Source organism: Canis lupus, chromosome 30, assembly GCF_011100685.1.
Source record: "Canis lupus familiaris isolate Mischka breed German Shepherd chromosome 30, alternate assembly UU_Cfam_GSD_1.0, whole genome shotgun sequence".
Taxonomy (NCBI): domain Eukaryota; kingdom Metazoa; phylum Chordata; class Mammalia; order Carnivora; family Canidae; genus Canis; species Canis lupus.
This window is the reverse complement of record NC_049251.1, coordinates 30,340,647-30,355,205: the sequence shown is the minus strand read 5'-3', so window position 1 is coordinate 30,355,205 and position 14,559 is coordinate 30,340,647. Positions and strand designations below refer to the sequence as shown.

Sequence of the window (14,559 nt, the reverse complement as noted above, 5' to 3'; positions counted from 1 at the left end):
TTGCAACAGAAACCATATAACCCATAAACTAAAATATTTATTGTCTGGCCCCTTTGCAGGAAAAGTTTGTTGATCCCTGACCTAGACTGTTGTGACATTTTTCACACAGATTACTTGTCCATAATCTGAAGTGTAACATTCAGATTCCTTTCTAATCTAGTTTCCAATCTAGCAGTGCTTGGTTTGTTACACATATTTTTCATTCAGGTTTGAACTGCTTTTTACTTTGCCCCTTATTCATTTTTTCCTGCCTCAGGGTCTGTTCTTTTTTTTTTCAAATTAAGAGAATAAAGCTACATTTTATTGAATTTAACTTTGTACCAGGCACTGTGCTAGACACAATGAAATGTGTAATCTCATTTAATTCTGGAGACAGTCTTATGAAGTTAGAATAAAACAGGCTTTATTACAGACAGGGGAGGGAGTGAAGTCCTTCTTGACTCCCACTTTCCTCCTGGCTGCCAGGACATTGCTTAGCTCTTCTCTTTTCCTTTTGGCACAAATGTGTGTCCCCACCCTTCTCTTGGTGAACTTGTCCTTGGAGACCTTGAGCAGCTCCATGGCACACTGCTCGTATGGAGCGAAGCCTCACATGATCCAAGAGGATCATGTCCTGCGCAGACTTGATATGCTTGGTGAGGCGCCCATGGTAGTGGCTGTGGTCACTGATATTCTTAGCCAACTTGTGGTCCTCATTGACGTCCATGGCCGTAGGGTAGCACAGAGCCATGGCTGCTGCCCCCCCAGGTTTTTTCTTTTTTTTTTTTTTAATTGAAGTATAATTAACACACTGTGTTAGTTTCAGGTATAGGATATAATGATTCAGCGATTCTATACATTATTTGTGCTTAATCCCCTTTATCTCTTTCACCCATCTTCCCACATACCTCCTATCTGGCAACCACCAGTTCTCTCTGCTTAAGAGTCTGTTTTTTGTCTCTTTCTTTATTTCTTTTGTTTCTGAAATTATACATATGAGAAGTTGTGTGGGATTTGTCTTTCTGACTTATTTCACTTAGCACCATATTGTTACAAATGGCAAGATCTCATTCTTTTTTATGGCTGAATAATATCCCATTGTGTAGATAAATACACACGCCTTATCTTTTTCCATCCTTCTATAGATGGATTCTTGGGTTGCTTCCATACCTTGGTTGTTGTAAATAACGCTGCAGTAAATATAGAGGTGCATATATCTTTTCAAATTAGTGTTTTCATTTTCTTTGGTAAATACCCAGTAGTGGAATTAATGAATCATACATAGTAATTCTATTTTAATTTTTTGAGGGACCTCCATACTGTTTTCCACAGTGACTGCACTAATTTGTATTTCCACCAACATTGCTCAAGGAACCAGAGGTTTCTTTTTCTTCACATCCTGGTCAATATCATTTTTTGTTTTTGTTTGATTGTTTTTAAAGATTTATTTATTTATTTTAGAGTGTGTGTGTGTGTGTGTGTGTGTGTGTGTGTGTGTGTATGTGAGGGTAGGGCAGAGGGAGAGAGTCTTTCAAGCTGACTTCTCTCTGAGCACGGAGCCCAACACAGGGCTCAATCCCACAATCACGATCTGAGCCAAAACCAAGAGTCTAACGTTTAATTGACTAAGCCATCCAGGCATCTCTATTTTTTGTTTTTTATTTTAGTCATTCTGTCAGGTATAAGGTGATAATGCGTTATGGTTTTAATTTGCATTTCCTTGATGATCAGTGATGTTGAGCATCTTTTCATGTGTCTGCTGGCCATTTGCATGTCTCCCAAAAAATGTCTATTCAGGTCCTCTGCCTATTTTTTAATTGTATTATTTGTTTTTCTGGTACTGAATTGTAGAAGCTCTTGAGATATTTTGGATGTTAACTGCTTACTGGATATATCATTTACAAATGTCTTCTTCCATTCAATCGGTTGCCTTTTTGTTGTGTTGATGATTTTCTTGACTGCAAAAGTTTTATATTTTAATGTACTCCCTCCCAGTAGCTTTACTTTGCTTTCGTTTCCCTTGCTTGAAGAGACATACCTAGAAAAATTTTTCCATGGCCAATGTCAAAGAACTTGTATGTATTATTTATTTTTAGTCAAACCAAGGCATGCAAAACAGTATGGTTGTTTATAGCTATCCCTCCTACTTCTCATTCTGTTCCTAGAAACAACCACTTACAACTTCTAATTGTGGGAGGTTTTGTTTTGGTATTTATACTTATAAATAATATAAGTATTGAGGGTTTTTTTCCATTCTAAATGTCCTTTTTTATTTTTTAATGTTGACTGCTTAGCTCTGTTAGCTTCACCATCCCCACCCACCCACCCAAGAAGCACATTTTTCCCTTCTATCCTTCCAGTGTGGTTACAGTGTTCTTTTTTGGGTAAAGCAGTATTCTGTCCTTGTTAGATGATGTGAACATTATTTATGACTAAGCCATGTGGTACACTGAGTTACACTTTGTTTTGCAACTCTTTGTTCTCTGCACCAGTTATTATTTTTTTAAGACATTTTTTTCTTTTTTCTAGCAGGCAAGATAAATGTGCAGTTGACTCCTGAATAATGTGGGGTTATGACTTTTAACTCTCCCACAACTTAACTAGTAAGGGACTACTGTTGACCATAAGCCTTACCCAGTAACAAACAGTTGATGAACAGATATTTTGTATGTTATATGTATTATATGCTGCATTCTTACAATCAAGAAAGCTAGAGAAAATATTATTTTAAAAAGCCTAACAAAGAGAAAATACATTTACAGTATTTGTATTTATGGGAAAAGTTTTGTGTATTAGTAGACCTATACGGTTTACAACCATGTTGTTCAAAGGTCAGCTGTCTTCTAACTTCCGTTAAAAGGAAGGCTGTATTGGAAGACACTGAGGTTCCTCAGAGACTCCAGGAAAGAGCGGGGCAAGCAGGCTGTGGGGGTGACCAGCAGCAGAGGAGGGCACCCAGCCCTCCCCTCTGGGCTCTCTCATGGCCTTCTCTTTACTTTCTTTTGTGTCTTTGCTTTTCTTTGCTCTTTTCTGTATACTTGCCATAATTCCCCCCTAAGTAAAATACTTTCTTCAGGCATTTTTGTCTTCTTTTTTTCCCCTTAGAGTCATTTCCCTTCCTCTTGTTTCTTAAGTAGACCGTTGGTTCTTTAGGCTTTCCCTTCCCATCTCTCCTGTGGCTTTCCTGTTTTGTGACTCCACCTGAGAAAAGGGTACATGGGACATAGGTATTTGAAATCTTGTATATTTGGAAATATCTGTATTGATAGTTCAGTTGGGTTTTGAGTGCTGGGCTGGGAATCACATTACCTTAGAGTTTTTGATGCATAGTTCTGTTTTTCTTTTCTGGCTTCCTGTGTTGCTACTGAGAGTCTAATCCCATGCTGCCAGTTTTTTGACCTGGATCTGTATTTCCTCTGCTCTCCCAGAGGCGTTTTCTTTGTGTCCTCGTGTTCTGGATTTTCAGAATGATGTACTTAGTTGTTAGTCTCTTCATTCATCATGCTGGGCATTCACTGGGCCTTTCCACCTGGCAGTTTATGTTCTTCAGTCCTGGGAATGTGAATCATGTTTTTTATTTTCCCCTCTCTGTTTTCTTTGTTCCCCCTTTCCAAAACATCTGTTTACGATTTTTGTATAATTTTCTTATTTTCCGGGATCCCTGGGTGGCGCAGCGGTTTGGCGCCTGCCTTTGGCCCAGGGTGCGATCCTGGAGACCCGGGATTGAATCCCACGTCGGGCTCCCTATATGGAGCCTGCTTCTCCCTCTGCCTGTGTCTCTGCCTCTGTCTCTCTCTCTCTCTCTCTCTCTCTCTCTCTCTGTGACTATCATGAATAAATAAATAAAATCTTAAAAAAAAATTATTTTCCACCCATTTTCCCATTTTCTTCTTTTTGTTCTAATTTCTGTAAAGTATCTTCAGCTTTATCTTGCAAGTTTTAAAAATTTCTGCTATCATACCTCTTATGTCTAAATCTCCTGTTCTTTTTTCATAAATGCAGTATTTTTTGTCTGTCAAGCCAGTTACCACATATAGGCTCCAAATAACTAGAGACAATACAAGATAGACTGGGGTTAGATGTTGAAAAGTTTGATACTGATACTGAGTGCTATAGTAGAAAAGGGTCTAGAGAAAGTACTGTGTGCCAGGAACACTTAGGACAACTTGATGGAGAAGGTGGGATAAGATCTGGACCTGGAATATAAGTGAGTTTGGGTATGTGAGGAACAGTGGTGTTGAGTGGTAGAAAAAGCATTGCCTTTGCAAGCAGGCCCCACTGAGTGACTGTGAAGCCTGTGAACATCCAACCTCTCTGAGCCTCAGTTCCCATCTCTCATGGGACCAATAATATCTACCCCCCACTAGAGTTGCTGTAAGGAAACAAGGTGTATATATAAAGTGTTTGGAACTTAATACATATTCTTTATTCTGTAAGTTCCTTGAGTCCAGAAAAAAATCTTCTCCATCCACACTTCTAGTGGAGTGCTTGCTGCTAGTGGGGACTTAGTACAGCTAATGAGTGAGCAAGTAAGTAAGGGAATAAGTGGATGAGAGAATGGAGCACTCCAGGCAAGGGAAATAACAGAAATAGTGACAGGAAAGTTGGAAATAAACGTGGTGCATGGAGAAAGACTGTTGGGATCTTGGCCTGGCTAAAAAAGGTTTATATATGTGCAAGTATTTGTGGAAATATGTCTGGAAAGCTGGGCTGATACCTTTTGGAGGGGCTGGGAGGAGGCGCCAGTAGAAAACATTTAAATTAGTGGCCAAATTGGGGTTAGAGAGCTTCTGCCTCAGAGAAACTGGGTTAATTCTAGTTGCACACATGAATATTTGGGCAAGGGATTTAAGCTCCCTAAACTTGTTGGGGAAATGATCCAGCTCTGTCTACCCCAGAAGGTGGTAGTGATCAGGATAAAATTAGCCAGTAGATATAAGTGGCAAAGTTTCATTGGCTCAGGAAGCAGAAAAACAGAAAACCTTATTCACGTGGCTTAAAAAAAAAAACAAAAAAAACCTGGCTTTAAATCTTTGAAAGCAATAACTAATATGCCATGATACATGGGATGTATTTTCACCAAGAAAGTAATTCTTCTCTTGCCCTTTTCCTAATGTAACTCCATAAAATTTTCCTCTGGAATTTTCTCTGTTTAGACTTATGCTGTCCAGTCCTGTCACCACTAGATACCTGAGGCTATTTAAGTTAAAATGAGTAAAATTTAAAATTCAGTTCCTCAGTCACTCTAGCCACAAGTTAAGTGTTCAGTGGCCGCATGGACCAGTGACTACCATTTGATCATTGTAGAAAATTCTGTTGGAAAGCACTGGACTAGACTACATAGAATTGTATTATGTGTGTTTATGAATTTTTTTAAATATGTACTTTAGAATCATCGCATGTAATGGTTTTATTCTTTCTGACCTCAGTTCATAAAGCAGGTAAGTGAAGTATGTCTATTCAAAAACATTAATTTGTTTTTTCACCTACATGGGCCTCAGTTGATTGTTTAGTCTCCTGCATCAGTGGCTTTCTGTTGAGAACTGGTTCCCTAACCTGAGGGAAGTGAATGGATTTTCTTAATTAAGGAAATAACAGGATGTAGAAGATTGAATGATTTGAAGAGCTAGCCTAATTGGAAATGTAATTGATTATGTTTTACCAGATGTCATTTCAAGAATGTCTTTTTCTTTTAAGATGCTAAAGAAAATCCTTATGGAGAAGATGACAATAAGAGCCCATTCCCCCTGCAGCCCAAAAACAAACGCAGTTATGCCCAGAATGTGACTGTCTGGATCAAACCCAGTGGCCTGCAGGTAACATGACCATTCACGTTGCTTCCTGCTGGGCAGGGGGAGGAATTCTGCAGGCAGACAGACATCTGATTTGATTTTCCTTTCATTTGATACTTAGTAATTCATTTACTTCCAATGTTTGTCATTATTTCCAAAAAGAATTTGAGGTGGCCTACAGTAAAACACGTATACAGCAAAATCACTTCTTAAAAATTTAGAGCAGCACAAAACCTAGAGCAAGAGGGGAGACAGTTGTGCCAGGAACCCAAGGGGAAATGATAATTGTATTTGAGCAATTTGGCTCTCAGCTTCCTGCTACCTGGGTCAGGAAAACTACATGTAGGGTTATATGATTTTTCTTGTCTGATAAAAGGAAGCATGTCAATTCTAGAGAGACACATTTTCCTGGCATGTTCAGTGTAAAATTTTTGACATGGTGAGGCCTTGACATAATGGCTTTTATCTTTAACAGCAGTTTTAAGAAGGATGTAAAAATCTTTGTTGGGTTATTTCTTCTGTCCCCATATAGAACCCAAGCAATGGCATTACACCTTAATTGCATAAAAACATCTTTATGGAAAACTAAGTTACGCTGTTATCAAGGTATGCTGCTTTCAAGCAAAGTACTCAGTGATATTTCTCCTTCCACTGACTTACAGTCATTTCTACCTATTTTTAAAAATTACTTTTTGAGCCTTTTAAGAAAAAGATTTTTACTTATTTGAGAGAGAGCATTCCAGTGAGAGCGAGCATGGGTTGGGGGGAGGGGGCAGAGAGAGAGAGAAGCAGGCTCCCCCGAGCCCCTGATGCAGGGCTCCATCCCAGGCCCCTGGGATCATGACCTGAACTGAAGGCAGCCTCTTAACCAACTGAGCCATCCAGGTGCCCCTTTTTAGAGCCTTTTTTCTCATTTGAGCACCATTTTTTTTTCTTTATTCCTCCAATGAGTCCAACCTAAGCCAAACAAGAAGAGGTTAGGTCATCTAATAAGGGAAGTAGCTTCTGTTGATGGCACGGTTTCTTGTAGCCCCCTTACCACAGAAACTGAACTCATCCTGCCATGGCTAAGAGGATGGGGCTTTGTTGGCAAATCAGATTCTCTCTTTCCTATCATCCCTGACCCTAGTATTCCCTGTCAGAAGGAAAGCTGAATTTTTCTTAAATTATTTTTTTTAATTTATTTTTTTTAAGTTTTTTTATTTATTTATGATAGTCACAGAGAGAGAAAGGCAGAGACATAGGCAGAGGGAGAAGCAGGCTCCATGCACCGGGAGCCCAATGTGGGATTCGATCCCGGGTCTCCAGGATCGCGCCCTGGGCCAAAGGCAGGCGCCAAACCGCTGCGCCACCCAGGGATCCCTTCTTAAATTATTTTTAAATTTTGTTTTGGTCTGGGTGTATTTTTTTATCGTGAAAAACACATAAAAGTGATCATTTCAGCCGTTTTAAAGTATACAGTTCAGTGGCATTTAGTACAATCATAATGTTATACAACCATCATCACTATGTAGTTCTAGAACATTTTCATCACCTCAGGAGGAAACCTTGTACCCATTAAGCAAGTCACTCTACATTCCTAACTTCCCCCAGCCCTTGGCAATCATTAATCTGCTTCTTGACTCTATGGATTTGCCCTATTCTAGATATTTCATATAAACAGCATCATATAGAGGTGCCTGTGTGGCTCAGTTGGTTAAGTGTCTACCTTCAGCTCAGGTCATGATCCCAGGGTCCTGGGATCGAGCTCCACATTGGAATCTCCCTCTGCCTTTCCTCCTGGCTTGTGCTGTCTCTCACTCACTCACTCTTTCAAATCGAATCTTTAATAAATAAGTAGCATCATAAAATATGTGACTTTTTGTCTTTGGGTTCCTTCACTTAACATAATGTTTTCAACATTCAGACATGTTGTAACATAGATCACTACTTCATTCTTTATGATGGCCACATTTCTTTACCCATTCATTCAGTTGATGAACATTCAGATTGTTTCCACCTTTTGGCTGTTGTGAATAATGCTGCTAAGAACATTTGCCAAAAATTTTCTTTTGTTGCTATGCTATTGTCATAACTTAGAAGTCATTACCAATCCCAGGTCATGAAGAGTTACACCTATGTTTTCTTCTAAGAGTTTTTGTAGTTTTAACTCTTGCATTTAGGTCTCTGAACTATTTTTTTTTTTTTTTGTACATGGTATGAAGAGTCCAGCTTCATTCTTTTACATGTGGATATCCAACTGTCCTGGCACCATCTGTTGAAGGGACTGTTCCTTCCCCCATTGAATGGTCTTGGCACCCTGGCCAAAAAAGCAGTTGGCTATAGATGGATGGGTTTAATTGGATGTATTTTTGTGGGACAAGTTCATTTCTGTCACTAGGGGATTTATTATCATCAAACATTTTGAAGGAGAGAGGTCCTTTACTAATTTGAATAGAATAGTGACATTAACTCAGAAGGGATCCGCTGACACTGTACCTCTGTTCCCATTTTCATTTCTCTAAACATTTAGAGCCATTCTTTTGTATTCTTTCCCCGTTGACTGCAAAATCTTACTGTTGAAATCTTTTTACCTTTGATAGACAGATGTACAGAAGATTTTAAGAAATGCAAGGAAACTACCTGAAAAAACACAGACATTCTATAAGGTGAGACTATCCGAATTATAGTGGAAGAGGGTGGGCTCTGGGATGTGTGCCAAAAATAAATGGTTCTCAATTGTCGGAGAATGTGATAGCAGAGTGAACATGGACAGCAGTTAGAAATATTTGGCTTATGCCTCAGTGTTTTCATTGATAAAGTCAGTAGAAGTGATAGGTCCACCACTGCCCTAAAGTCCAAGAATTGGAAGTATTTAAGTGACCTGATTTTGTGCACAAGGGCTCCTCTTTATTGGTGCTGCTGTGAGTGACTGAAGAAGTCAGAAGAACCTGTGGGCCAGCCCTGAACTCTCCTCATCACTCTCATATGAGTATCTAGTCCAACCCCAGGCAACCAGGATGCCCTCCTGGGATGGTGATTTCCCAGAACATTCTTACCCACCCAAGAAGCTGCTTCCAGGAAGGACTACTAAAATTGTACTTTTATGAATTGGGTAACGATGGCCCTCCGGAAACCTGCCTAACTAATCCAGAACTATTGGCAGAGGGAATAAAGTTATAACTAGTGAGTGGAGTTGGGGGTGCATTTAAGGAAACACCTTGTTTCTTCCTTTTCCATCTAGTGTTTGGTTGAAATGAAATTAAGTGGTGTGTGACATATGCGGTGTTGTCAGTTGCGGCCCAGCTGCTAATAGTTCACGGCGCACACAGCCTCCCTCAGGCTAGCATCTCTTCCGGAGAACATACGTGCTACTTTGGGTGTTATCTCATTATCTTTATGTCACTGTTGTCTTCAAACCTAATTATGTGGCAAGCTGGTGAAATCAAGCAAGAGCAACCTTAATCAGAGTTCAAACTAGAGCTGCTTGGCCGCCATGCCCTCCCTCCCCGTGAAGCCCATAGTGTACATGGCCCCTTGTGACCACTCCTTGGGGGTAGTCCCTCTCTTGCCTGCACACATTTGTCAACTGTCTACTCAAGAAGGCGTACTCCTACTTTGGCCTTCTGCTGAACTTTAATCTTGCTAACAGATGATAGTAGCGAGATGGTCAGAAAGCCCACTTCCAGCTGTATACAATCCCACTATCAGATGTGGAAGGGCCTCAGCCAGGCAACTGCGTCAGCCCCTACAGAGGACGAGGAGGAGGCCACCCTTCTTGCTTTGTGCATGAGACCACTAAGACCTGGAGAGGCTACACAATTGGCCTAGATTGCACTGCTGCTAAGTGGTTGACGGGGCTTTTTGAATTTCAGTTTCCATCCACTACCCGACCCTTCTTTTTGTGAAATCTTTCAGGTCAGACTTCTTGAATCTTTCAGAACCTCCACCAAACATGTTCATTGTTGTTTGGCCTAAGGCCCAGTCAGGAAGGAGGTTAGAGGGTTCAGAGCCCCTGAGGTTTGGGACTAGCCTTTTCCATGGCTGAGTAACAGGAAAAGTCATTCACTTGAGAGTTATGAGTGAATGAAATGTGTGCAAAGTGTCTCGTGTTTGGTGTAAGTGCTTATCAGCTGTGGTGATGACCACCTGTGTCTGAGCCAGCCAGCTTTCTGATCACCTGTAGAGGAACTCCCATCATGTCATCACACTCTCTTGTTACTGGCATCTCTACAAGCATTTGTTCTCCTATAAAAATGCTCACTTAAGTTAGGGGATCCAGAAAAACTTACTGAGTTGAGAGCACTTGGTAAGTATGTGATAAGGAAAATGCATTTCGTAAACATTGGTGGGGGTTTTCGATCTTGTTTCAGGAGCTAAACCGTTTACGAAAGGCTGCCCTGGCATTTGGTTTCCTGGATCTGCTAAAAGGGGTGGCTGACATGTTGGAAAGGGAGTGCACGCTGCTGCCCGACACAGCGCACCCAGACGCCGCATTCCAGCTGACCCATGCCGCGCAGCAGCTCAAGCTGGCCAGTACTGGCACCTCCGAGTATGCCGGCTATGAGCACAACATCACACCGTTGCACACAGACTTCTCTGGGAGCAGCGCTGAAAGGATGTGACGCTGACTATGGGAACCTGCCTTCTTTTTTTCATGACAGGTGAAAATGACTTGGGGGTAAAAACTTTCCAATTCGTTCACCTCTGTAAGAACCACCTAAAGACCCTCTGAGGCTGCCTCAGAAGTACTGGCTTCTGAGTTTCAGTGACTGCTCGAACCTGAGGAGGGTTCTGAAGGGTGGTTGGCTGCTTGGGCTTTGACCTACGCTTTCTGGGGCTGAGTCTTTAAGCCCAGAAATCCACTGTTGCTCTCATGATGAGCACATCTCCTGAGAAACTTAAAAGACTGCTGAGCACAGAGCTCTCCCCACTTCTCAGGAAACCTAATCAGCGAGGGTTCTCTGGCTTCCTGAAAGGCTCTTCTCACTCTCCTCTCCCAACCATTTGGATATTTTCCCACTTCTGTCCTTGGAATGAGCAGCCCAAATCGTCTGGGATTTGCTAAGTACAAGCCCAACACTATTAAGTTTCAGAACCTTAGAACTCGGGCAAAACCTTGATGGTAATAACCCTTTGGTGCTTTTGGTATGTCTTGACATACAGACTTTTCAACAGCAACCAGAAATGTGTAAAATGATTCCTGTTGCTTCAAGTTTTGTTCTGTTTTTTGATGAAAATAAAATACGTCATTTTCTATAAAACCGATTCCCTGGGAAACTAATGGGTCCTTGCCTTTCAGCCTGTCCTAGCATCTGAATGTAATTTCAGCTTCCTAAGTGGCCAGATTCGTAAATCCTGAGTTCCTTGGGTTCCATGCGGACATCCCTGTTTCTGGTTAGGTCTCTGCCTACGCCAGGTTCCACCCAAGTGGAAACGGTACCAATCCATTAGCTAGCTTCGTAACGTTGGCAAGTCACATAACTTCTCCGAGTGTTCTGTCATCAGTGCTTTTCAGATCACTCTGGATTTCCTGAGGGATCACTCCCGCAGGCCTCAACCCAAGCAACCCTTTAACATGCTGAGTTCAACATTTCACCAGGCTATCTACTATTTTGTCTGAACAAAGGACTTTCTCATTGACAGCTTGAAAACCTCTCAGACTAAATGATCTGTAAACACAGGCTATTAGGATTTTGATTGTAAATGTTTAATAGAAATACACAATCTTTTGCTTTCTCAGACAGCAATAAAGAAGTTTAGAACAATCACTAAGAGTACAGGACTCTGCCACAAAGATGCAGCATGTGCTGCAAAGCTGATCTGGCCAAGTAAACAAAGTCAGTTGAAAGAACATCAGAAGTTAACACAAACAAATGTTGACAGAAGTTACAGACATGCAAAATACCCGTCAGTGCAATGAACTTGTTAAAAAAAAACAACAAAACCAGCCAACCTGTGCTAGTTAGATGTTTTTAGGTCAAACCCACATTCCCATGTCGGGCCCAGAGAAAGAGCACAACTCACGGAGTCTCCTTTCCCCCAAGGACAATAGGAATACAGAACAGAAAGCTCTCGTGCTCTTAAATTCTTTTATACAAGCATCACTTCTGACACATATTTTACTTGGAATGTAGTAGAGCAAACGATGTTTTTGACAATGGCCAAACTTTACAATGTTGATCTTTCTCTCAGTTTCTCTGTTGGTGGGTTTCCCGCCAGGAAGCTTTGTTAAGCTCCTCCAGCCAGAGTTCTTACTCTGATTTCACTCTCTGAGAGCAGAAGAGTGAAACAACAGAACAAAGGCAGGTGTTTTTGCGGTCCGTTCCGCCTGTCACTCTGACAGGTATACAAGTAAATGGACTCAGCCAAGGCAGAGGAAGGAAGAAAGCTGTTTCACGACTGTCTTGTAGGTGTGTTTCATCCGCTCCCAGGTTGCTACAGGCTGCACTGCCAGCAGCTGTTACTACCTACCAGGTGGACCCTTCGGACACCCTGTAGCCCACTTGGGTTTGGAACTCTTAGAATCTCACGGTTTTCTAAACTAGTGTTCCATCTTTAGTGTTAAAAATAGTTCTGACTTAGCTCGGAATGAAGTAGGTGATCATGGTGTTCCAAGGTTCTGACTGGTTTCTCCCCATTCTGTGCCTCCTCAGTGTGCACACAGGTAAGCCCTGTCCTATCAGGTGGTGTTAGAAGCCAAAAGATGATCAGGAGTAATCTGTGTTCTCTGGCCCCACTCAGACTCAGAAATGTTTTATCAGTGCCTAAGTCAAACTTGATTTTCAAAAAAAAATCAAGGCCACCCCACTTCACAAGTCACCTCTTGGGTACGGAATGTGTAAGGTCCTGCCTGAATCACTTTCACAGGCAACAGTGCTTGTTTTTATCACAAGCAACCGCTGAAATGAACAAATCCCAGCTATGAGAATGGCCAGTACCTGGTAGGGTGAGGGCACTGAAGAAAGATCTCTGGCCCATGTGAGAGCGACAGGACAAGGAGTACATGGGGGTAGGGCTGAGTGAGTCTTTTGCTGTCATTAATGGAACACACAAGAACAAACCTGTCCTCAGGTATCAGGAATCCATGTCATGCAAGTATTACACTAAGATAATACAGATATTCAGGAATGTTACTGGAGAAAAGGGTAATATATATATATATATAGCCTCACTGAGAATTTAATCATTTAACTTTAAAAAAACTTTTACATCAGTACAAGAAGGTAAAACTGTAAGAATTATAGATTAGGCTCAAACTGGCAAGAAATCATCTAAATCTCTCTTTTCAGTGGATCTTTTTCTTTTTTTGTCCAAAGCGCCGCCTGCGCTGTTTGTAAAGGTGACGGAAATTTATGTACAACCCTGAAAAAGAAAAAAAGAAAAAAAAGACAATGAGGGACCAAGGGAAAAGACTGAGGGCATCTTGGTCTATGTTTATAACCAGAAGCTTCTGGGGCAGGGACTATCTCCAGATGGCTGCTTATCCTTATCCCCACAGCACCGTGCTTACTACTGCAGGGTGCTCGGGAATTGTTAACTCTGAACAAGTTATCGTCAGTGCACTAGAGACCACTCACTTTGTCCCCAGTGGGTTTACTATTTCCTCTTCTCCCGTATTCTAATATGAAAATTTTCAATCATAGTGTACAGTAAACCAACACTTAGATCTACAACTTTAACTTTTTATTATATTCACTTTATCGCCTACCCATCGCCATCTCATTTTTGATGTATTTCACTGTAAGCTACAGACATCAGTATACTTCACTCCTAAACATCTCATTAATAAGAGTTCAGTTTTCCTTTGTTCTTTCTTTCAAGGTTAAGATTTACATTAAATGAAATATAGAAATCTGAATAAAAAACCCAATTTTTGATTCAAGGCTACACAATAACCTGTATTAAGCAACAGTCTTAAAGGTATGAAACACTTTTCTAGGAAGTAAATTAGAAAATCGCAGGATTTCAGAGTCAGAAAAAACTTTTAATCCTACTTGACCACTAACAAGTTCTGTGGCTTAGCCCCACCTCAGTTTCCTCATTGTACAAGAAGGTTAACAACACCTAATTTACAGGCTTACTAACGAGAGAATGAATGTTATGTTTACAAAAGCACTTTAATCTATATGCTAATGTAACTGAGTGTACTTCTAAATTACACAAATTTGAAATTTATTTCATTCTAAAGAATAAGAAAAACTACATTGTGGTCAAAAGCAATATGAATATAAAACCTTGTAAACTGGAGTGTACAAAATGAAGAAAAGGCACTAGGGTTAATGCACATTAAAATATTACCCTTCTAACTTTTCTAGTAAAATATTTCAAGGGTCCTTCCAATACTTATTCCTCTTGAACACGTTCAGTATGCACACCTCATGGAGCCTAGTTGCAGTAACACTAGCTTTATCCAGTAGTAGAGGTAAAGAACTCTTTTAATAAGTGCATTTTCCAAACTGAAGCATACTCCCTTCAAGAGCCAAACATTTTAACATTTTCTGGTTAGAAATCTTTCTGAAATAAATTACACCCTTTCTGAAATAGAAAAGAAGGAGAAATTGAATAAAATTTCACCTTTAGCAAATAAAGAAAGAAAGAAAGAAATAACCAACCAACCAACCTTTGGCAGATGGTCTATACCCATAATGTAACTTGTGCTTTGCCATGTGCTGGTACCCTAAGGGGCTCCTAAGGGTGTGGGTCTCTTGTCCCCCAGTCCTAAATGATCAAGACCACTGAGTTTCTTGGATATACTTTTCATGGTCTTCCTCTCACTGGGGCAGCTAGCCTCCCAGATGGTCCCCAG

At 40.8% G+C, this 14,559-nt stretch overlaps 3 protein-coding genes across 7 annotated transcripts in view; 1 reads left to right on the top strand and 2 right to left on the bottom strand.

Moving 5' to 3' along the window:
• Nucleotides 1-11,018, top strand: part of INTS14 (integrator complex subunit 14) — a 35,169-nt gene extending 24,151 nt beyond the window's left edge. For all 5 annotated transcript variants that reach the window (XM_038580745.1, XM_038580746.1, XM_038580743.1 and 2 more), the window contains 3 exons: nt 5,677-5,795; nt 8,354-8,419; nt 10,124-11,018. In XM_038580745.1, the coding sequence (XP_038436673.1) occupies nt 5,677-5,795; nt 8,354-8,419; nt 10,124-10,375 (437 nt within the window). In that variant the 3' untranslated portion in view covers nt 10,376-11,018. The remainder of the gene's footprint in view (nt 1-5,676; nt 5,796-8,353; nt 8,420-10,123) is intronic.
• LOC119866847 (60S ribosomal protein L36-like) lies at nt 379-730 on the bottom strand. Its single transcript, XM_038581096.1, is given in 2 exon segments — nt 379-600; nt 602-730. Coding segments are annotated over 2 exon segments (351 nt in total).
• A 420-nt stretch (nt 11,019-11,438) lies between the features above and the next one.
• HACD3 (3-hydroxyacyl-CoA dehydratase 3) overlaps nt 11,439-14,559 on the bottom strand; it is a 40,385-nt gene continuing 37,264 nt past the window's right edge. Inside the window, exon 11 of the mRNA XM_038580748.1 lies at nt 11,439-13,115. Within this exon, the coding sequence (XP_038436676.1) occupies nt 13,039-13,115 (77 nt within the window). The 3' untranslated portion in view covers nt 11,439-13,038. The remainder of the gene's footprint in view (nt 13,116-14,559) is intronic.